This window comes from Heterodontus francisci, chromosome 6 (genome assembly GCF_036365525.1).
Source record: "Heterodontus francisci isolate sHetFra1 chromosome 6, sHetFra1.hap1, whole genome shotgun sequence".
Classification (NCBI taxonomy): Eukaryota; Metazoa; Chordata; class Chondrichthyes; order Heterodontiformes; family Heterodontidae; genus Heterodontus; species Heterodontus francisci.
This window is the reverse complement of record NC_090376.1, coordinates 6,787,731-6,812,002: the sequence shown is the minus strand read 5'-3', so window position 1 is coordinate 6,812,002 and position 24,272 is coordinate 6,787,731. Positions and strand designations below refer to the sequence as shown.

Genomic DNA, 24,272 nt, shown 5'->3' with positions numbered 1-24,272 from the left:
GACTGGAGAGTTGGGCAGAGAAATGGCAGATGGAGTTCAATCAGGGCAAATGCGAGGTGATGCATTTTGGAAGATCCAATTCAAGAGTGAAGTATACAGTAAATGGAAAAGTCCTGGGGAAAATTGATGGACAGAGAGATTTGGGTGTTCAGGTCCATTGTTCCCTGAAGGTGGCAACGCAGGTCAATGGAGTGGTCAAGAAGGCATACGGCATGCTTTCCTTCATCGGACGGGGTATTGAGTACAAGAGTTGGCAGGTCATGTTACAGTTGTATAGGACTTTGGTTCGGCCACATTTGGAATACTGCGTGCAGTTCTGGTCGCCACATTACCAAAAGGATGTGGATGCTTTGGAGAGGGTGCAGAGGAGGTTCACCAGGATGTTGCCTGGTATGGAGGGCGCTAGCTATGAAGAGAGGTTGAGTAGATTAGGATTATTTTCATTAGAAAGACGGAGGTTGAGGGGGGACCTGATTGAGGTGTACAAAATCATGAGAGGTATAGACAGGGTGGATAGCAAGAAGCTTTTTCCCAGAGTGGGGGATTCAATTACAAGGGGACACGAGTTCAAAGTGAAAGGGGAAAAGTTTAGGGGGGATATGCGTGGAAAGTTCTTTACGCAGAGGGTGGTGGGTGCATGGAACGCATTACCATCGGAGGTGGTAGACGCGGGCACGATAGCGTCTTTTAAGATGTATCTAGACAGATACATGAATGGGCAGGAAGTAAAGAGATACAGACCCTTAGAAAATAGGCGACAGGTTTAGATAGAGGATTTGGATCGGCGTAGGCTTGGAGGGCCGAAGGGCCTGTTCCTGTGCTGTAATTTTCTTTGTTCTTTGTTCTTTGTGATGCACCCTGTCGAATGCCTTCTCCTGATCGAGGGAAAGGCGACTGACAGACCAGTCCTCTGGGAAAGATGGATCAGGTCCCGGACCAGGTGGATGTTGTCCTGGATGGACCGGCCCAGGACCTGATCCATCTTTCCCAGAGGACTGGGAAAATAAGGAGCTAAATGGAGTAGAGGAGCAAAGGGATCTGGGAGTAAAAATACACAAATCAGTAAAAATAGCAACACAAGTTAACAGGGCCATTTATTAAAAGAACAAGCCAAGCTCTCAGTTTATCTCTTGAGAGATAGAATTGAAAAGTGAAGAAGTTATGTTAAACTTGAATTCGAACCTTGCTCAGCCCACGCCTGGAATACTGCATGCAATACAGGGTACCATATTATAAAAAAGATATAGAGGCAATGGAGAGATTTGCAATGATGATATCAGAAATGCAGGGGGTACCTATCAGGAGATGATGGAGATGCTGGGTCTTTCTCTTGAAAAGAGAAAGCTAAGGGTTGACCTAATAGAGGTCTTTAAAATTACAAAGTAATTACTGACAACGCAGCCCGCAGCTTAAGTCATAGGACTATGCCAATTTGCGCACATGCGCAGATTGGTTCCTACCCGCTGCGTTGCGCATGCGCAGATGACATCATCGTAACGCAGGCAGATGGGGTTGGCGCATGCGCAGATGGGAGGATCCGGGGCGGGGAAAGCAGGGGTGGGGGGAGAGCAGGGGTAGGGGGAGAGGGGGTCTGGAGAGAGGGGGTGCGGGGAGAGCACGGCCGAAGACCTTGCTGGTGGCGGGTGCGCTCTCCTCCTTCCGCCCACTCCCGACCCCCGCCTGCTCACTCACCGCCCGCTTGCCACACCCCCGACCGCTGGCTCACCCACCCACCCGCTCGTTCACTGCCCGCTTGCTCCCTCCCCTCCCCGGCTCGCTCGCTCCCTTCCCTTCCCTTCGGCCATTGTGTGCTGTTATGTGTTTAGGTTGCCATAGTGTGATTATTTGAGCAGCGCCATCTTTAATCTTGGCAGCTGCCTGACGTCGCAGACTGTGACATTTTAGTAGCGCAGGCTGCATTTGTGCATGTGCCATTGCAGCGCCACCTAGTGGTGGCGTTGTCAGCAAATGCAGCCTTAAAATTATGAAAGGTTTTGATAGAGTAGATACAGAGAGAGAGAATGTTTCATCTTGTGGGAAGAGCGAAACCAGGGGCCATCAATATAAGATAGTCACCAAGAATCCAATAAGGAATTCAGGAGAAACTTCTTTACCCAGAGAGTGGTGAGAATATGGAACTCGCTACCACAGGGAGTAGTTGAAGTGAATAGTATAGATGTATTTAAGGGGAAGCTAGATAAGCATAAAAATATGAGGGAGAAGGGATTTGAGGATTATGCTGATCGAATTAGATGAATGATCAAGCAGGAGGCTTGAGTGGAGTATAAATGCTGACGTGGACTGGTGGGGCTGAATGGCCTGTTTGTGTGTTGTATATCCTATGTAGAGAACATTGGCCAACTCCAGGGACTTGGGTACAAAAGTCTAGGCTAACACTCCGGTGTAGCGCCACAATCACAACCATCTTCCTTTGTGCTAGGTATCACTCCAACCAGCAGAGAGCTTTCCCCTGATTTCCATTGACTTCAATTATGGTAGGGCTCCTTGGTGCCACACTGGGTCAAATGCCGCCTTGCTGTCACCTCACCTCTTGAGTTCAGCTCTTTTGTCCATGTTTGGGCCAAGGCTGTCATGAGGTCAGGAGCCGAGTGGCCCTGGCGGAACCCAAACTGAGCGTCAGTGAGCAGGTTATTGGTGTGTAAGTGTCGCTTGATAGCACTGTTGACGAATCCTTTGCTGATGATCGAGAGTACACTGATAGTGCGGTAATTGGCCGGATTGGATTTGTCCTGTTTTTTGTGGACAGGGCATACCTGGGTAATTTTCCATATTGTCAGGTAGATGCCAGTGTTGTATCTGTACTGGAACAGCCTGGCTAGGGGTGCGGCTAGTTCTGGAGCACAAGTCTTCGGTACTACTGCCGGGATGTTGTCAGGGCCCATAACATTTGCCGTATCCAGCACCTTCAACCATTTCTTGATGTCACGTGAAGTGAATCGAATTGGCTGAAGACTGGCATCTGTGGTGGTTGGGACCTCAGGGGGAAGAGGCTGAGATGAATCATCCACTCGGCACTTAAGAGTCGTAGAGTCACTTACAGAAGTAGGCTATTCAGCACATTGAGTCTATGCCAACCCTGCAGCGAGCTAGTCAGTCAGTCCCACTTCCCCACTCGATCCCTGTGGACCTACTGAAGCCATTCAACTTCCTTTTTAAGTCATTGATTGTCTCTTCCACCAACCTTGTGGGCAGCGAGTTCCAGTTCTGGCTGAAGGTGGTTGCAAATACTTCAGCCTTGTCTTTTGCACTGACCTGCTGGGCTCCCCCATCATTGGTTAGCGAGCCAGTTGGGTTTTTATGACAATCTGACAGCTTCATGGCCACTTTTTATTTCCAGGTTTTTATTATTAGTTACTTTCCTATTGTACGCAAATCTTTGAAAGTGGCAGGAGAAGTTAAATTTTCAAAAAAATGCCTTCATAACTAAAGGCATAGAGTACAAAAACAAGTCATGGTTAACGTTTATAAATCCCTGGTTCAACTTCAGCTGGAATGTTGTGTCCGATTCTGGGTCCCACACGTTAGGAAGAATGTCACAGTCTTGGAGACGGTGTGGAGGAGATTTACCAGATTAATACCAGAGAGAACAATCCCAGCTTCTCTAGACTCCACACAACTGAAGTTTCTCATTACTGGTATTGGATTCAGAAGAGCAAATTTAAGATTTTTCTCACTTCTTTAGCGCATTTCACAACCTCAGGACATCCCAAAACGCTTTACAGCCAATGCAATATTTTTGAAGTGTTGTCACTATTGTAATGTAGAAAAAGCAGCAGCCATTTGCACACAGCAAGATCCTTCTGTGGGATTTTATGCATCCACGTGAGAGAGCAGACTGGGCCTCTGTTTAATGTGTCATGCAAAAGGCGGCACCTCCAACAATGCAGCTCTCCCTCAGTTCAGGCACTGGGAGTATCAGCCAGGGTTTTGTGCTCAAGTTTCTGGAGTAGGGCCTGAACACTCAACCTTCTGACTAGAATGTGAGAGTACTACCAACTGGGATGTTCTGAGGTTATGAAAACTGTTACAAAAATGCACACCTTTCATTTGGAGAAAATCGCAGTTACGGACTTGATGGTTGCTAATATCTACTGTTTCAAGGTGAGTTATGGCACGAAAGTAGGAATAGATATAGGTTTCAAATATTGAAAGGTTGCAACCTGTGACAAGATGTCCTTCATACAAAGAGTGACCAACACATAGAATCGTACAGCACAAAAGGAGGCCATTCAGCCCATTGCCTGTGCTGGCTCTTTGAAAGAGCTATCCAATTAGTCCCACACCCTGGTTCTTTCTCCAAAGCCCTGCAAATTTTCCCCTTTTCAAGGAGAAAGTTAATGTAGAATCTTCTTCCACTGCATTCCAGACCACAACAACTCACTATAAAAAATGTTTTTCTCATGTCGCCTCTGGTCCTTTTGCCAATGAAACAGACTTCGATATAAAAAATATAATATAAAAAAAACATTGAGATTGTGATGTGGGATTTTCTAGACAATCTGCAACCAGCCGATTGCTTCTCTCGTAAGCATCTGTCTTGAGATTTCCCTCAATGTACTCCTGGATACTGAATTAGTTTCTGTCCTTTGACACAGGAAAAACCGAGCTGGCCAAGCAGGTCGCTAAGTATATGCACAATGACGTCAAGAAGGTATGGAATCTTTCAACTATTTCGTGTGGAGGCTATTATCTTCAGTCCCCGCCACAAACTCTGTTCCCTTGTCACCGACTCCATCCCTCTTCCTCGCCACTGTCTGAGTCTGAACCAGACTGTCACAATCTCAACATCCTATTTGATCCTGAGCTAAGTTTCCAACCAGTATCCTCTCCATCTCAAAGGCCACCTACTTCGAGCGCCCGCCTCCGCTCACCTGCTGCTGAAACACTCATCATAACTTTGTTAGATCCAAACTCAACTATTCCACTACTCTCCTGGCTAACCTCCCACCAACAATCTTCCACAAACTTGAGCTTATCGAAACCTCTGCTGCCCATGACCTATCTCGCACCAAGTCCTGCTCACCCATCACCCCTGTGCTTTCTGACCTACGTTGGCTCTCGGTCCAGCGACCCCTCGCTTTGATATTCTCATCCTCGTGTTCAAATCCATCCATGGCCTCGCCCTCCTCATTTCTTTTACCTCCTCCAGCCCCACACACCCCGAGAATTTTGGCTTCTTGCGCATTCCCTTTGCCCTATCACTGGTGACGATCCCTTCATCTGCCTGTGCCCTAAGCTCTCAGATTCCCTCCCTACACCTCTGCGCCTCACTAACTCTCTCTCCTCCCTTAAGAAGCTCCTTAAAACCTCCCTCTTTGAACAAGCTTTTAGTCACCGGTACTAATATCTCCTCATGTGGCTCGGTGTCAAATTTTGTTTGATAATGCTCCTGTGAAACATCCTGCAATGTTTTATGATGGCAGAGGCGCTATATAAATGCAAGTTGTTGTTTTGTGTGGAAGTGACGCTAATGTTAGGCTAGTGACCGAGGTGGAATCGGAGTGAGAGCAGGATGGGGCTCAGTCTCTGGATGCTTGCCTTGGTGACAGATGGCTGGCATGGACCAGTTGGTGACCTTTGAGAGGGAGAGATAATCTGCAGCCAGCTCCCTGAACCCAGTGTTGTCCAGTAAGATAACTGACCAGCCACGGCTTGTGGCTGCAGCGACACTGTTTTAGCCACATGCACAGGTAAATGTACTTCACACTTAATATATTTACTTAAAAGGCTTCTCGCACCATCTGAAATCCAGTGAGGGAAGAAGCCACAAAGATCAAAAATCACTCGCACATTCTGTTTTTCATCTTCCCATTTTACCAACCAGTGCACAAGCAGGTTAACGTTCACTGGCACACACTATGCGAACACGAGTATAGAGATCAAATACCCAGTGATGGTGTGCATTACTCATTTTTAGTTTACTAATTGGAAATGCAATTTAGCCACACCCGGCACTCCCCACCCAGAGTCCCGACGCTTCCCACCCGATACACGGCGCTTCCCACCCAGAGTCCCCACCCAGGTACACAGCACTCCCCACGCAGAGCTGCTGGCACGCCACATCAGGATTCCCAATGAGCCACATGTTGCTGGTGGCGAACGTATTGGGCCACAACTGTGTTAAATCACTCAGAGTCAGGAGCAGCAGAGAACTGGGAGCTGCCTGCTCAGACTCCCAATGCAGGAACCTTGCTGCTGGGGAAACTAACGGAGGGCGAGAAAGTATGCTTTCTGAAATAAACCCACGTTTCACTCGGTCACACAGTTGCTGGTGCTGCCCAGTGTGGGACTGAGCCACACTGACTCACCATTTGAACTGCTACCACTGGCCCCCGTGAACCCTGAACTGCAGAGGTAAGGATCAAACCGAGTTCCTACAGCCCGATCACTATCCTATGACCAGCTGCATGCAGGCTGTTGTCGGGGAAGCAAAAGTGCAGAGCCGCCTGCGGTGCCCTCCATAGTCAAATACCCACTGAAGCTCACACCTGAAAAATAGGGCATAGGTGAAATGTACCGGAGGGTGGCTGATGGGATCATACCCCAGCAAGCAGCCAACATGTCCAGGAGGATATTGAGCATGGTAGTGGGAAGAGGCCTGGAGAGCTGTTTACATCAAAGTCTAATTCACCAAAAAGTTTGATTCTGTCTGTTCTTCCTTTCCCAATTTAGAAATTCATCAGGCTCGACATGTCAGAATTCCAGGAAAAACATGAAGTGAGTACAGCAAAACAGGCTGGCTGTGAGATCATGAGCGTTCGTGATATTAATGGTGCTTTAAGCGGGTAGCTCCGGTCAAGAGCAGAAAGACCAGGAAAGGAAATTACTAAAATCCTCACCCAATCATTGGTTGTAAATGTGTTAAGATAAAACTCCCATCCCTGCTGTGTGCTGGGTGCAGCCACCTTGGGAACAGCTGGTGCATGATTCTCATCAGTATACTTGTTGGGAAGGAGCAGGGTCAACTGCGATGCCCTACATAAGCAAATAGTCAGTGAAGCTCACAGATGAAAACTGGCTGTTAGGACAATATACTGGCGGGTTCTTGGTGCTTGTGAGTCCTAACTGGGAGTGTTTGATGGGAACAGTTTGGAGGGAGCTTTACTCTGTATCTAACCCCGTTCTGTACCTGTCCTGGGGGTGTTTGATGGGGACAGTGTAGAGGGAGCTTTGCTCTGTATCTAATCCCCGTGCTGTACCTGTCCTGGGAGTGTTTTATGGGGTCAGTGTAGAAGGAGCTTTACTCTGTATCTAACCCCGTGCTGTTCCTGTCCTGGGAGTGTTTGATGGGAACAGTGTAGAGGGAGCTTTACTCTGTATCTAACCCCGTGCTGTACCTTTCCTGGGAGTGTTTGATGGAGACAGTGCAGAGGGAGCTTTACTCTGTATCTAACCCCGTGCTGTACCTTTCCTGGGAGTGTTTGATGGAGACAGTGCAGCGGGAGCTTTACTCTGTATCTAACCCCCATGGTCTACCTGTCCTGGGAGTGTTTGATGGGGACAGTTTAGCGGGAGCTTTACTCTGTATCTAACCCCCGTGGTCTACCTTTCCTGGGAGTGTTTGATGGAGACAGTGTAGAGGGAGCTTTACTCTGTATCTAACCCCCATGGTCTACCTGTCCTGGGAGTGTTTGATGGGGACAGTGTAGCGGGAGCTTTACTCTGTATCTAACCCCCGTGGTCTACCTTTCCTGGGAGTGTTTGATGGGGACAGTGTAGAGGGAGCTTTACTCTGTATCTAAACCACATGTGGGTAACACAAGATAGAACGTGGGAATTACTCCATTTCCACACAGGTGTCCCTCACCTTGATGAGCACAAAAAAATTAACAAGTTGGAAATGTAAACATTTTTAAGCAACTAAACCAAGGCTGGAATAAATTTCATAATAAAATAATGTATATTTCAAAGGTTTCAAAGTTTATTGGTTCACCCCCTGGTTATGTTGGACATGAGGAAGGTGGTCAGCTGACCAAGAAGCTGAAGCAGAATCCGAACGCAGTGGTTCTGTTTGATGAGGTGGACAAGGCCCATCCCGATGTCCTGACCATCATGCTGCAGCTCTTTGATGAGGTGAGTCTCATCTGACTGTAAAGTAAAAGATAGAATTTATATAGCGCCTCTCCCGACCTCAGGGTTTCCCAAAGCTCTTTTCAACCAATGTAGTTTAAAAAAAAAGTGTAGCTACTATTGTAGGAAATGCGGCAGCCAAAGAGTGCACAGCAAGACCCCACAAACAGCAATGTGATAATGTTGTGATGGTCTGTTTTCGTGATGTTGCTTGAGGGATAAATATTGACCAGGACGATTGGGAAAACTCCCCTTGATCTTCAAAATAGTACCATAGGATCTTTTGCCTCCACCTGAGAGGGCAGATTGGGCCTTAGTTTAACGTCACATCCAAACAAGGCAGCTCTGACAGTGCAGCACTCCCTCAGTACTGCACTGGCAGTGTCAGCCTAGGTTGTGTATACAAGTCCCTGGAGTGGGGTTTGAACTTATAAACTTCTGATTCAGAGGGGTGAGTGCTACCCACTGAGCCATGACTGGTAATTAGGGATTTGCACTAAAGTTTCAAGAAGATTAATGGAAAGGTGTTGTTAGTTTTCAGTTGAGAAATTCAGATGAAGGGCCAAGATTGTTCAGCAGAGCACCATCTAGGAGAGGAGAGAAGTTAAATCAAGCAGTGACGTCACACTTCAGTTTTCATTGAAATGTATAGACTAGTTATGATGAACCCTCAATATCTAACTGTAAAACAGATGTGACATCCAGGTTTGTGGGAGCTTGCTGTGCGCAAATTGGCTGCCACCTTTCCTACTTTACAACAGTGACTGCACTTCAAAAACTGATGGGTATGATGTTTGATTGCTAGGGAGAAAATGGCTTCAGAGGAGTCAGGTGTTGGTGCGTGTTGCGGGTGTAGTTTTTTTTTAGAGATACAGCACTGAAACAGGCCCTTCTGCCCACCGAGTCTGTGCCGACCATCAACCACCCACTTATACTAATCCTACCCTAATTCCATATTCCTACCACATCCCCACCTGTTCCTATATTTCCCTACCACCTACCTATACTAGGGGCAATTTATAATGGCCAATTAACCTATCACCCTGCAAGTTTTTTTGGCATGTGGGAGGAAACCGGAGCACTCGGAGGAAACCCACGCAGACACAGGGAGAACTAGCAAACTCCACACAGGCAGTACCCAGATTTGAACCCGGGTCGCTGGAGCTGTGAGGCTGCGGTGCTAACCACTGCGCCACTGTTTGGTGACATTAGTTCTTGTATCATTTGGGCTCTTCCTGAGCGCACAATCCAGGCTGACACTCACAACAACAACAACTTGCATCTATATAGCACCTTTAATGTAGTAAAACATTCCAAGGTTCTTCACAGGGGCATTTATCAAACAAAATTTGGTGCTGAGCCACAGAAGGAGATATTGGGACAGGTGACCAAACACTTGGTTAAAAAGGTAAGTTTTAAGGAGTGTCATAAAGTAGGAATAAGAGGCAGCAAGGTTAACAGAGGGAATTCCAGAGCTTAGGGTCTTGGCAACTATTGCTAGAGTGATGAAAATCAGGGATGCTCAAGAGGTCAGGGCTGGAGGTGGTTACAGAGATGGAGGGATGAGGCCATGGTGCGTTTTGACAGCGAGGATGAGAATTTTAAAATCGAGGCATTGCTTAACCCGGATCAAGTGTAGGTCAGTGAGCAGAGGGAAGTGATGGATGAACAGGATTTGGTGTGAGTTGGGTTACAGGCAGCAGAGATTTCGATGAGCTGAAGTTTATGGAGGATGGGGGGCCCAGCACGGCGTGTGCTGAAGTAATTGAGTCTAGAGATAACGATGATGGATGGAAGAGGGTTTGGAGGAGGCCTGTGTGGAGCATAAACGTTGGCCTGGACCAGGTGGGCTGAATGGCCTGTTGCAGTGCTGTAAAAAGAAACTGGAATCAGTCATCATAGAATCATAATTGATGAGAGATTGATCACTATGATTAGTTAACAGCTATATTATCGTTGTATCATGTGACTGCCAGGATTCTAGAAGATGAACTAGATGGACCTTGCAATTCCTTCTTCCAGTTTCCTATATAACGTTTCAACATCATCAAAAAATAGATCACTTGGTCACCCCATTTCTGCCTGCGAGATATTCCTGTGTGAAAAATGGCTGCTGTTTGGTCTGCTTCTCGAGAGTCACTGCTCGTCACGATATTTTGTGAAGGTTTGGAATGTTTTCTTGGAGCTGTCATGTTCAGTCTTTAGCCCCAGATCACTCTCCTGTCCCCTCTTGATGTTTCAGGGCAGACTGACAGATGGCAAGGGAAAGACCATCGAGTGCAAGGATGCAATCTTCATCATGACCTCCAACGTAGCCAGTGAGGAAATAGCCGAGCATGCCTTGCAGCTGAGGCAGGAAGCCCAGGAGCTGAGCAAGAAACGTCTATCCAAAAATCTAGGTAATTTGCATAGATTGTGCAGACGGTGTTGAGGGGTATCTAGCCCCTGTCTTATTCTGTTTGCTTAATTTTCATTCTCCCATCCATCTCCAAGTTTCTCCCCGGCAGATTATTCCATTGCACAGAGACATCAGACCTGGGTCTGACTCCTCACAGCCCATCGCTACACTTTTTCTGTAGGGTTCACTGGACATTGGCTGATTTTCTTTTACCAATCACTAGTCCAGATATGCCAAGGCTGACTGTACTGCCCCAGGTGCTGCCTCCCAATACCAATCAACTAACCCATCATGGACTGGGCATTGAATTTCTGGCTTTCCTAATATGAAGAGCTCAGTCCTAAACTGGACAGTGCCTTCACAAAGTGAGACACCAGACAATACCATGCCTGACGGTACCTTCACTAACTGAGACACCGGTCAATCACAGAGAGATGTTGTGGCAAGAATCAGAGAAAGTGTTGGTGGGAGGGCGGAGTCACAGCTTAAGTCTTCATCAGTGCAGTGTAAGTGTAAATATGTGGAGCACTCGGTATTCATATCGAAAAGGTTGATTGAAGTTCATGGATTTTGTTTTGACCTGAGCTTCTCTCTGGTTGCTGCAGATGATGTGCTTCTGAGTGAGAAAGTGACAATCTCCAAGCAATTCAAAGAACTTGTGATCAGACCCATTCTGAAGGTAATACAACGACTCAAGTTCATCACCAACCACAGCTACTGAACCATATAGAAGAGAAGTCAAGGACAAGAAAGGGTCACTTGCCCATAAATGGTCATCTTTCTGGTACCTTAACTCCTTGTAAATAACTCATCCCTCCAGCACCCCGACTCTCCCACTGTAACATATCCCTCCAGCACCTCACCTGTACCATTTGAAGCCCATCCCTCCAGTACCCCGATTTTCCCACTAGCTCATCCCTCCGAGCATCCTGACTCTCTCACTGTAACTCATCTCTTCAGCACCCCGACTCTCCCACTGTACCTCATGCCTCCAGCACCCCGACTCTCCCACTGTACCTCATGCCTCCAGCACCCCGACTCTCCCACTGTAGCTCATCCCTCCAGCACCCCGACTCTCCCACTGTAGTTTATCCCTCGAGCACCCCGACTCTCCCACTGTAGTTTATTCCTCCAGCACCCCGACTCTCCCACTATAGTTTATCCCTCCAGCACCCCGACTCTCCCACTGTAGTTTATCCCTCCAGCACCCCATCTCTCCCACTGTAGCTTATTCCTCCAGCACCCCGAATCTCCCACTGTAGTTTATCCCTCCAGCACCCCGACTCTCCCACTGTAGTTTATCCCTCCAGCACCCCGACTCTCCCACTGTAGTTTATCCCTCCAGCACCCCGACTCTCCCACTGTAGTTTATCCCTCCAGCACCCCGACTCTCCCACTGTAGTTTATCCCACCAGCACTCCGACTCTCCCACTGTAGCTCATCCCTCCAGCATCCCGACTCTCCCACTGTAGTTTATCCCTCCAGCACCCCGACTCTCCCACTGTAGTTTATCACTCCAGCACCCGGACTCTCCCACTGTAGTTTATCCCTCCAGCACCCCGACGCTCCCACTGCAGCTCATCCCTCCAGCACCCCGACTCTCCCACTGTAGCTCATCCCTCCAGCATCCCGACTCTCTCACTGTAGTTTATCCCTCCAGCACCCCGACTCTCCCACTGTAGTTTATCCCTCCAGCGCTCCGACTCTCCCACTGTAGTTTATCACTCCAGCACCCCGACTCTCCCACAGTAGTTTATCCCTCCAGCACCCCGACTCTCCCACTGTAGTTTATCCCTCCAGCACCCCAACTCACCCACTGTAGTTTATCCCTCCAGCACCCCGACTCTCCCACTGTAGTTTATCCCTCCAGCACCCCAACTCACCCACTGTAGTTTATCCCTCCAGCACCCCGACTCTCCCACTGTAGTTTATCCCTCCAGCACCCCAACTCACCCACTGTAGTTTATCCCTCCAGCACCCCGACTCTCCCACTGTAGTTTATCCCTCCAGCACCCCGACTCTCCCACTGTAGTTTATCCCTCCAGCACCCCGACTCTCCCACTGTAGTTTATCCCTCCAGCACCCCGACTCTCCCACTGTAGTTTATCCCTCCAGCACCCCGACTCTCCCACTGTAGCTCATTCCTCCAGCACCCCGACTCTCGCACTGTAGCTTATCCCTCCTGCACCCCGACTCTCGCACTGTAGCTTATCCCTCCTGCACCCCGACTCTCCCACTGTAGTTTATCCCTCCAGCACCCTGACTCTCCCACTGTAGTTTATCACTCCAGCACCCCGACTCTCCCACTGTAGTTTATCCCTGCAGCACCCCGACTCTCCCACTGTAGTTTATCCCTCCAGCACCCCGACTCTCGCACTGTAGCTTATCCCTCCTGCACCCCGACTCTCCCACTGTAGTTTATCCCTCCAGCACCCTGACTCTCCCACTGTAGTTTATACCTCCAGCACGCTTACTCTCCCACTGTAGTTTATCCCTCCAGCACCCCGACTCTCCCACTGTAACATATCCCTCCAGCACCTCACCTGTACCATTTGAAGCCCATCCCTCCAGTACCCCGATTTTCCCACTAGCTCATCCCTCGAGCATCCTGACTCTCTCACTGTAACTCATCTCTTCAGCACCCCGACTCTCCACTGTACCCCATGCCTTCAGCACCCCGACTCTCCCACTGTACCCCATGCCTCCAGCACCCCGACTCTCTCACTGTAGATTGTCCCTCCAGCACCCCGACTCTCCCACTGTAGTTTATCCCTCCAGCACCCCGACTCTCCCACTGTAGTTTATCCCTCCAGCACTCCGACTCTCCCACTGTAGTTTATCCCTCCAGCACCCCGACTCTCCCACTCTTGTTTATCCCTCCAGCACCCCGACTCTCCCACTGTAGTTTATCCCTCCAGCACCCCGACTCTCCCACTCTTGTTTATCCCTCCAGCACCCCGACTCTCCCACTGTAGCTTATCCCTCCAGCACCCCGACTCTCCCACTGTAACATATCCCTCCAGCACCTCACCTGTACCATTTGAAGCCCATCCCTCCAGTACCCCGATTTTCCCACTAGCTCATCCCTCGAGCATCCTGACTCTCTCACTGTACCCCATGCCTCCAGCACCCCGACTCTCCACTGTACCCCATGCCTTCAGCACCCCGACTCTCCCACTGTACCCCATGCCTCCAGCACCCCGACTCTCTCACTGTAGATTGTCCCTCCAGCACCCCGACTCTCCCACTGTAGTTTATCCCTCCAGCACCCTGACTCTCCCACTGTAGTTTATCCCTCCAGCACTCCGACTCTCCCACTGTAGTTTATCCCTCCAGCACCCCGACTCTCCCACTCTTGTTTATCCCTCCAGCACCCCGACTCTCCCACTGTAGCTTATCCCTCCAGCACCCCGACTCTCCCACTGTAGTTTATCCCTCCAGCACCCCGACTCTCCCACTCTTGTTTATCCCTCCAGCACCCCGACTCTCCCACTGTAGCTTATCCCTCCAGCACCCCGACTCTCCCACTGTAGTTTATCCCTCCAGCACCCCGACTCTCCCACTGTAGTTTATCCCTCCAGCACCCCGACTCTCCCACTCTTGTTTATCCCTCCAGCACCCCGACTCTCCCACTGTAGCTTATCCCTCCAGCACCCCGACTCTCCCACTGTAGTTTATCCCTCCAGCACCCTGACTCTCCCACTGTAGTTTATCCCTCCAGCACCCCGACTCTCCCACTGTAACATATCCCTCCAGCACCTCACCTGTACCATTTGAAGCCCATCCCTCCAGTACCCCGATTTTCCCACTAGCTCATCCCTCGAGCATCCTGACTCTCTCACTGTACCCCATGCCTCCAGCACCCCGACTCTCCACTGTACCCCATGCCTCCAGCACCCCGACTCTGCCACTGTACCCCATGCCTCCAGCACCCCGACTCTCCCACTGTAGTTTATCCCTCCAGCACCCCGACTCTCTCACTGTCGTTTATCCCTCCAGCACCCCAACTCTCCCACTGTAGTTTATCCCTCCAGCACCCCGACTCTCCCACTGTAGTTTATCCCTCCAGCACCCCGACTCTCCCACTGTAGTTTATCCCTCCAGCACCCCGACTCTCCCACTGTAGTTTATCCCTCCAGCACCCCGACTCTCCCACTGTAGCTCATTCCTCCAGCACCCCGACTCTCGCACTGTAGCTTATCCCTCCTGCACCCCGACTCTCGCACTGTAGCTTATCCCTCCTGCACCCCGACTCTCCCACTGTAGTTTATCCCTCCAGCACCCTGACTCACCCACTGTAGTTTATCACTCCAGCACCCCGACTCTCCCACTGTAGTTTATCCCTGCAGCACCCCGACTCTCCCACTGTCGTTTATCCCTCCAGCACCCCGACTCTCGCACTGTAGCTTATCCCTCCTGCACCCCGACTCTCCCACTGTAGTTTATCCCTCCAGCACCCTGACTCTCCCACTGTAGTTTATACCTCCAGCACCCCGACTCTCCCACTGTAGTTTATCCCTCCAGCACCCTGACTCTCCCACTGTAGTTTATACCTCCAGCACGCTTACTCTCCCACTGTAGTTTATCCCTCCAGCACCCCGACTCTCCCACTGTAACATATCCCTCCAGCACCTCACCTGTACCATTTGAAGCCCATCCCTCCAGTACCCCGATTTTCCCACTAGCTCATCCCTCGAGCATCCTGACTCTCTCACTGTAACTCATCTCTTCAGCACCCCGACTCTCCACTGTACCCCATGCCTCCAGCACCCCGACTCTCCCACTGTACCCCATGCCTCCAGCACCCCGACTCTCTCACTGTAGATTATCCCTCCAGCACCCCGACTCTCCCACTGTAGTTTATCCCTCCAGCACCCCGACTCTCCCACTGTAGTTTATCCCTCCAGCACCCCGACTCTCCCACTGTAGTTTATCCCTCCAGCACCCCGACTCTCCCACTGTAGTTTATCCCTCCAGCACCCCGACTCTCCCACTGTAGCTTATCCCTCCAGCACCCCGACTCTCCCACTGTACTTCATCCCTCCAGCACCCCGACTCTCCCACTGTACCCCATGCCTCCAGCACCCCTACTCTCCCACTGTAGCTCATCCCTCCAGCACCCCGACTGTCCCACTGTAATTTATCCGTCCAGCACCCCGACTCTCCCACTGTAGTTTATCCCTCCAGCACCCCGACTCTCCCACTGTAGTTTATCCCTCTAGCACCCCGACTCTCCCACTGTAGTTTATCACTCCAGCACCCTGACTCTCCCACTGTAGTTTATCCCTCCAGCACCCCGACTCTCCCACTGTAGTTTATCCCTCCAGCACCCTGACTCTGCCACTGTAGTTTATCCCTCTGGCACCCCGACTCTCCCACTGTAGTTTATCCCTCCAGCACCCCGACTCTCCCACTGTAACATATCCCTCCAGCACCCCGACTCTCCCACTGTAGTTTATCCCTCCAGCACCCCGACTCTCACACTGTAACATATCCCTCCAGCACATCGACTCTCCCACTGTACCCCATGCCTCCAGCACCCCTACTCTCCCACTGTAGCTCATCCCTCCAGCACCCCGACAGTCCCACTGTAATTTATCCGTCCAGCACCCCGACTCTCCCACTGTAGTTTATCTCTCCAGCACCCCGACTCTCCCACTGTAGCTCATTCCTCCAGCACCCCGACTCTCCCACTGTAGTTTATCACTCCAGCACCCTGACTCTCCCACTGTAGTTTATCCCTCCAGCACCCCGACTCTCCCACTGTAGTTTATCCCTCCAGCACCCCGACTCTCCCACTGTAGTTTATCCCTCCAGCACCCCGACTCTCCCACTGTAGTTTATCCCTCCAGCACCCCGACTCTCCCACTGTAGCTTATCCCTCCAGCACCCCGACTCTCCCACTGTGGCTCATTCCTCCAGCACCCCGACTCTCCCATTGTAGTTTATCCCTCCAGCACCCCGACTCTCCCACTGTAGTTTATCCCTCCAGCACCCCGACTCTCCCACTGTAGTTTATCCCTCCAGCACCGTGACTCTCCCACTGCAGTTTATCACTCCAGCACCCCGACTCTCCCACTGTAGTTTATCCCTCCAGCACCCCGACTCTCCCACTGTAGTTTATCCCTCCAGCACCCCGACTCTCCCACTGTAGCTCATCCCTCCAGCACCCTGACTGTCCCACTGTAGTTTATCACTCCAGCACCCCGACTCTCCCACTGTAGTTTATCCCTCCAGCACCCCGACTCTCCCACTGTAGTTTATCCCTCCAGCACCCCGACTCTCCCACTGTAGTTTATCCCTCCAGCACCCCGACTCTCCCACTGTAGTTTATCACTCCGGCACCCCGACTCTCCCACTGTAGTTTATCCCTCTGGCACCCCGACTCTCCCACTGTAGCTCATCCCTCCAGCACCCCGACTCTGCCACTGTAGTTTATCCCTCCAGCACCCTGACTCTCCCACTGTAGTTTATCACTCCAGCACCCCGACTCTCCCACTGTAGTTTATCCCTCAAGCGCTCCGACACTCCCACTGTAGTTTATCCCTCCAGCACCCCGACTCTCCCACAGTAGTTTATCTCTCCAGCACCCCGACTCTCCCACTGTAGTTTATCTCTCCAGCACCCCGACTCTCCCACTGTAGTTTATCCCTCCAGCACCCCGACTCTCCCACTGTAGTTTATCCCTCCAGCACCCCGACTCTCCCACTGTAGTTTATCCCTCCAGCACCCCGACTCTCCCACTGTAGCTCATTCCACCAGCACCCCGACTCTCGCACTGTAGCTTATCCCTCCTGCCCCCCGACTCTCCCACTGTAGTTTATCCCTCCAGCACCCAAACTCTCCCACTGTAGTTTATCACTCCAGCACCCCGACTCTCCCACTGTAGTTTATCCCTGCAGCACCCCGACTCTCCCACTGTAGTTTATCCCTCCAGCACCCCGACTCTCGCCCTGTAGCTTATCCCTCCTGCACCCCGACTCTCCCACTGTAGTTTATCCCTCCAGCACCCTGACTGTCCCACTGTAGTTTATCACTCCAGCACCCCGACTCTCCCACTGTAGTTTATCCCTCCAGCACCCCGACTCTCCCACTGTAGTTTATCCCTCCAGCACCCCGACTCTGCCACTGTAGTTTATCACTCCGGCACCCCGACTCTCCCACTGTAGTTTATCCCTCTGGCACCCCGACTCTCCCACTGTAGCTCATCCCTCCAGCACCCCGACTCTGCCACTGTAGTTTATCCCTCCAGCACCATGACTCTCCCACTGTAGTTTATCACTCCAGCACCCCGACTCTCCCACTGTAGTTTATCCCTCCAGCGCTCCGACTCTCCCACTGTAGTTTATGTCTCCAGCACCCCGACTCTCCCACTGTAGTTTATCACTCCAGCACCCCGACTCTCCCACTGTAGTTTATCACTCCAGCACCCCGACTCTCCCACTGTAGTTTATCCCTCCAGCACCCCGACTCTCCCACAGTAGTTTATGTCTCCAGCACCCCGACTCTCTCACTGTAGTTTATCCTTCCAGCACCCCGACTCTCCCACTGTAGTTTATCCCTCCAGCACCCCGACTCTCCCACTGTAGTTTATCCCTCCAGCACCCCGACTCTCCCACTGTAGTTTATCCCTCCAGCACCCCGACTCTCCCACTGTAGTTTATCCCTCCAGCACCCCGACTCTCCCACTGTAGCTCATTCCACCAGCACCCCGACTCTCGCACTGTAGCTTATCCCTCCTGCACCCCGACTCTCCCACTGTAGTTTATCCCTCCAGCACCCAAACTCTCCCACTGTAGTTTATCACTCCAGCACCCGACTCTCCCACTGTAGTTTATCCCTGCAGCACCCCGACTCTCCCACTGTAGTTTATCCCTCCAGCACCCCGACTCTCCCACTGTAGTTTATCACTCCAGCACCCCGACTCTCCCACTGTAGTTTATCACTCCAGCACCCCGACTCTCCCACTGTAGTTTATCCCTCCAGCACCCCGACTCTCCCACAGTAGTTTATGTCTCCAGCACCCCGACTCTCTCACTGTAGTTTATCCTTCCAGCACCCCGACTCTCCCACTGTAGTTTATCCCTCCAGCACCCCGACTCTCCCACTGTAGTTTATCCCTCCAGCACCCCGACTCTCCCACTGTAGTTTATCCCTCCAGCACCCCGACTCTCCCACTGTAGCTTATCCCTCCTGCACCCCGACTCTCCCACTGTAGTTTATCCCTCCAGCACCCTGACTCTCCCACTGCAGTTTATCCCTCCAGCACCCCGACTCTCCCACTGTAACATATCCCTCCAGCACCCCGACTCTCCCACTGTAGTTTATCCCTCCAGCACCCCGACTCTCCCACTGTAACATATCCCTCCAGCACCCCGACTCTCCCACTGTACCCCATGCCTCCAGCACCCCGACTCTCCCACTGTACCCCATGCCTCCAGCACCCCTACTCTCCCACTGTAGCTCATCCCTCCAGCACCCCGACTCTCTCACTGTAACATATCCCTCCAGCACCTCACCTGTACCATTTGAAGCCCATCCCTCCAGTACCCCGATCTTCCCACTAGCTCATCCCTCTAGCACCCTGACTCTCCCACTGTAGTTTATCCCTCCAGCACCCCGACTCTCCCACTGTAACATATCCCTCCAGCACCCCGACTCTCCCACTGTAGTTTATCCCTCCAGCACCCCGACTCTCCCACTGTAACATATCCCTCCAGCACCCCGACTCTCCCACTGTACCCCATGCCTCCAGCACCCCGACTCTCCCACTGTACCCCATGCCTCCAGCACCCCTACTCTCCCACTGTAGCTCATCCCTCCAGCACCCCGACTCTCTCACTGTAGTTTATCCCTCCAGCACCCCGACTCTCCCACTGTAGTTTATCACTCCAGCACCCCGACTCTCCCACTGTAGTTTATCCCTCCAGCACCCCGACTCTGCCACTGTAGTTTATCCCTCCAGCACCCCGACTCTGCCACTGTAGTTTGTCCCTCCAGCACCCCGACTCTCCCACTGTAGTTTATCCCTCCAGCACCCCGACTCTCCCACTGTAGTTTATCCCTCCAGCACCCCGACTCTCCCACTGTAGTTTATCCCTCCAGCACCCCGACTCTCCCACTGTAGTTTATCCCTCCAGCACCCCGACTCTCCCACTGTAGCTTATCCCTCCAGCACCCCGACTCTCCCACTGTGGCTCATTCCTCCAGCACCCCGACTCTCCCACTGTAGTTTATCCCTCCAGCACCCTGACTCTCCCACTGTAGTTTATCCCTCCAGCACCCCGACTCTCCCACTGTAGTTTATCCCTCCAGCATCCTGACTCTCCCACTGCAGTTTATCACTCCAGCACCCCGACTCTCCCACTGTAGTTTATCCCTGCAGCACCCCGACTCTCCCACTGTAGTTTATCCCTCCAGCACCCCGACTCTCCCACTGTAGTTTATCCCTCCAGCACCCTGACTCTCCCACTGTAGTTTATCCCTCCAGCACCCCGACTCTCCCACTGTAGTTTATCCCTCCAGCACCCCGACTCTCCCACTGTAGCTCATCCCTCCAGCGCCCCGACTCTCCCACTGTAGTTTATCACTCCAGCACCCCGACTCTCCCACTGTAGTTTATCCCTCCAGCACCCCGACTCTCCCACTGTAGTTTATCCCTCCAGCACCCTGACTCTCCCACTGTAGTTTATCACTCCAGCACCCCGACTCTCCCACTGTAGTTTATCCCTCCAGCACCCGGACTCTCCCACTGTAGTTTATCCCTCCAACACCCTGACTCTCCCACTGCAGTTTATCACTCCAGCACCCCGACTCTCCCACTGTAGTTTATCCCTCCAGCACCCCGACTCTCCCACTGTAGTTTATCCCTCCAGCACCCTGACTCTCCCACTGTAGTTTATCACTCCAGCACCCCGACTCTCCCACTGTAGTTTATCCCTCCAGCGTTCTGACTCTCCCACTGTAGTTTATCCCTCCAGCACCCTGACTCTCCCACAGTAGTTTGTCTCTCCAGCACCCCGACTCTCCCACTGTAGTTTATCCCTCCAGCACCCCGACTCTCTCACTGTAGTTTATCCCTCCAGCACCCCGACTCTCCCACTGTAGTTTATCCCTCCAGCACCCTGACTCTCCCACTGTAGTTTATCCCTCCAGCACCCCGACTCTCCCACTGTAGCTCATTCCAGCAGCACCCCGACTCTCGCACTGTAGCTTATCCCTCCTGCACCCCGACTCTCCCACTGTAGTTAACCCTCCAGCACCCTGACTCTCCCACTGTAGTTTATCACTCCAGCACCCCGACTCTCCCACTGTACTTTATCCCTGCAGCACCCCGACTCTCCCACTGTAGTTTATCCCTCCAGCACCCCGACTCTCGCACTGTAGCTTATCCCTCCTGCACCCCGACTCTCCCACTGTAGTTTATCCCTCCAGCACCCTGACTCTCCCACTGTAGTTTATACCTCCAGCACGCTTACTCTCCCACTGTAGTTTATCCCTCCAGCACCCCGACTCTCCCACTGTAACATATCCCTCCAGCACCTCACCTGTACCATTTGAAGCCCATCCCTCCAGTACCCCGATTTTCCCACTAGCTCATCCCTCGAGCATCCTGACTCTCTCACTGTAACTCATCTCTTCAGCACCCCGACTCGCCACTGTACCCCATGCCTCCAGCACCCCGACTCTCCCACTGTACCCCATGCCTCCAGCACCCCGACTCTCCCACTGTAGTTTATCCCTCCAGCACCCCGACTCTCCCACTGTAGTTTTTCCCTCCAGCACCCCGACTCTCCCACTGTAGTTTATCCCTCCAGCACTCCGACTTTCCCACTGTAGTTTATCCCTCCAGCACCCCGACTCTCCCACTGTAGTTTATCCCTCCAGCACCCCGACTCTCCAACTCTTGTTTATCCCTCCAGCACCCCGACTCTCCCACTGTAGCTTATCCCTCCAGCACCCCGACTCTCCCACTGTAGTTTATCCCTCCAGCACCCCGACTCTCCCACTGTAGTTTATCCCTCCAGCACCCTGACTCTCCCACTGTAGTTTATCCCTCCAGCACCCCGACTCTCCCACTGTAGTTTATCCCTCCAGCACCCCGACTCTCCCACTGTAGTTTATCCCTCCAGCACCCCGACTCTCCCACTGTAGCTTATCCCTCCAGCACCCCGACTCTCCCACTGTGGCTCATTCCTCCAGCACCCCGACTCTCCCACTGTTGTTTATCCCTCCAGCACCCTGACTCTCCCACTGTAGTTTATCACTCCAGCACCCCGACTCTCCCACTGTAGTTTATCCCTCCAGCACCCCGACTCTCCCACTGTAGTTTATCCCTCCAGCACCCTGACTCTCCCACTGCAGTTTATCACTCCAGCACCCCGACTCTCCCACTGTAGTTTATCCCTCCAGCACCCCGACTCTCCCACTGTAGTTTATCCCTCCAGCACCCCGACTCTCCCACTGTAGCTTATCCCTCCAGCACCCCGACTCTCCCACTGTGGCTCATTCCTCCAGCACCCCGACTCTCCCACTGTTGTTTATCCCTCCAGCACCCTGACTCTCCCACTGTAGTTTATCACTCCAGCACCCCGACTCTCCCACTGTAGTTTATCCCTCCAGCACCCCGACTCTCCCACTGTAGTTTATCCCTCCAGCACCCTGACTCTCCCACTGCAGTTTATCACTCCAGCACCCCGACTCTCCCACTGTAGTTTATCCCTCCAGCACCCCGACTCTCCCACTGTAGTTTATCACTCCAGCACCCCGACTCTCCCACTGTAGTTTATCCCTCCAGCACCCCGACTCTCCCACTGTAGCTCATTCCAGCAGCACCCCGACTCTCGCACTGTAGCTTATCCCTCCTGCACCCCGACTCTCCCACTGTAGTTAACCCTCCAGCACCCTGACTCTCCCACTGTAGTTTATCACTCCAGCACCCCGACTCTCCCACTGTACTTTATCCCTGCAGCACCCCGACTCTCCCACTGTAGTTTATCCCTCCAGCACCCCGACTCTCGCACTGTAGCTTATCCCTCCTGCACACCGACTCTCCCACTGTAGTTTATCCTTCCAGCACCCTGATTCTCCCACTGTAGTTTATACCTCCAGCACGCTTACTCTCCCACTGTAGTTTATCCCTCCAGCACCCCGACTCTCCCACTGTAACATATCCCTCCAGCACCTCACCTGTACCATTTGAAGCCCATCCCTCCAGTACCCCGATTTTCGCACTAGCTCATCCCTCGAGCATCCTGACTCTCTCACTGTAACTCATCTCTTCAGCACCCCGACTCTCCACTGTACCCCATGCCTCCAGCACCCCGAATCTCCCACTGTACCCCATGCCTCCAGCACCCCGACTCTCCCACTGTAGTTTTTCCCTCCAGCACCCCGACTCTCCCACTGTAGTTTATCCCTCCAGCACTCCGACTTTCCCACTGTAGTTTATCCCTCCAGCACCCCGACTCTCCCACTGTAGTTTATCCCTCCAGCACCCCGACTCTCCCACTGTAGCTTATCCCTCCAGCACCCCGACTCTCCCACTGTAGCTTATCCCTCCAGCACCCCGACTCTCCCACTGTAGTTTATCCCTCCAGCACCCCGACTCTCCCACTGTAGTTTATCCCTCCAGCACCCCGACTCTCCCACTGTAGTTTATCCCTCCAGCACCCCGACTCTCCCACTGTGGCTCATTCCTCCAGCACCCCGACTCTCCCACTGTAGTTTATCCCTCCAGCACCCTGACTCTCCCACTGTAGTTTATCCCTCCAGCACCCCGACTCTCCCACTGTAGTTTATCCCTCCAGCACCCCGACTCTCCCACTGTAGTTTATCCCTCCAGCACCCCGACTCTCCCACTGTGGCTCATTCCTCCAGCACCCCGACTCTCCCACTGTAGTTTATCCCTCCAGCACCCTGACTCTCCCACTGTAGTTTATCCCTCCAGCACCCCGACTCTCCCACTGTAGTTTATCCCTCCTGCACCCCGACTCTCCCACTGTAGTTTATCCCTCCAGCACCCCGACTCTCCCACTGTAGCTCATTCCAGCAGCACCCCGACTCTCGCACTGTAGCTTATCCCTCCTGCACCCCGACTCTCGCACTGTAGTTTATCCCTCCTGCACCCCGACTCTCCCACTGTAGTTAACCCTCCAGCACCCCGACTCTCCCACTGTAGTTTATCCCTCCAGCACCCCGACTCTCCCACTGTAGTTTATCCCTCCAGCACCCCGACTCTCGCACTGTAGCTTATCCCTCCTGCACCCCGACTCTCCCACTGTAGCTTATCCCTCCAGCACCCCGACTCTCCCACTGTAGTTTATCACTCCAGCACCCCGACTCTCCCACTGTAGTTTATCCTTCCAGCACCCCGACTCTCCCACTGTAGTTTATCCCTCCAGCACCCCGACTCTCCCACTGTAGTTTATCCCTCCAGCACCCCGACTCTGCCACTGTAGTTTATCCCTCCAGCACCCTGACTCTCCCACTGTAGCTCATCCCTCCAGCACCCCGACTCTCCCACTGTAGTTTATCCCTCCAGCACCCCGACTCTCCCACTGTAGTTTATCACTCCAGCACCCCGACTCTCCCACTGTAGTTTATCCCTCCAGCACCCCGACTCTCCCACTGTAGTTTATCCCTCCAGCACCCCGACTCTCCCACTGTAGCTCATTCCAGCAGCACCCCGACTCTCGCACTGTAGCTTATCCCTCCTGCACCCCGACTCTCCCACTGTAGTTAACCCTCCAGCACCCTGACTCTCCCACTGTAGTTTATCCCT

At 52.3% G+C, this 24,272-nt stretch overlaps 1 protein-coding gene across 1 annotated transcript in view; it reads left to right on the top strand.

Moving 5' to 3' along the window:
• clpb (ClpB family mitochondrial disaggregase) overlaps positions 1-24,272 on the top strand; it is a 145,243-nt gene that overhangs the window by 100,450 nt on the left and 20,521 nt on the right. The window contains exons 9-13 of the mRNA XM_068033039.1: positions 4,617-4,672; positions 6,694-6,738; positions 7,933-8,094; positions 10,334-10,490; positions 11,095-11,168. Of these exons, the coding sequence (XP_067889140.1) occupies positions 4,617-4,672; positions 6,694-6,738; positions 7,933-8,094; positions 10,334-10,490; positions 11,095-11,168 (494 nt within the window). The remainder of the gene's footprint in view (positions 1-4,616; positions 4,673-6,693; positions 6,739-7,932; positions 8,095-10,333; positions 10,491-11,094; positions 11,169-24,272) is intronic.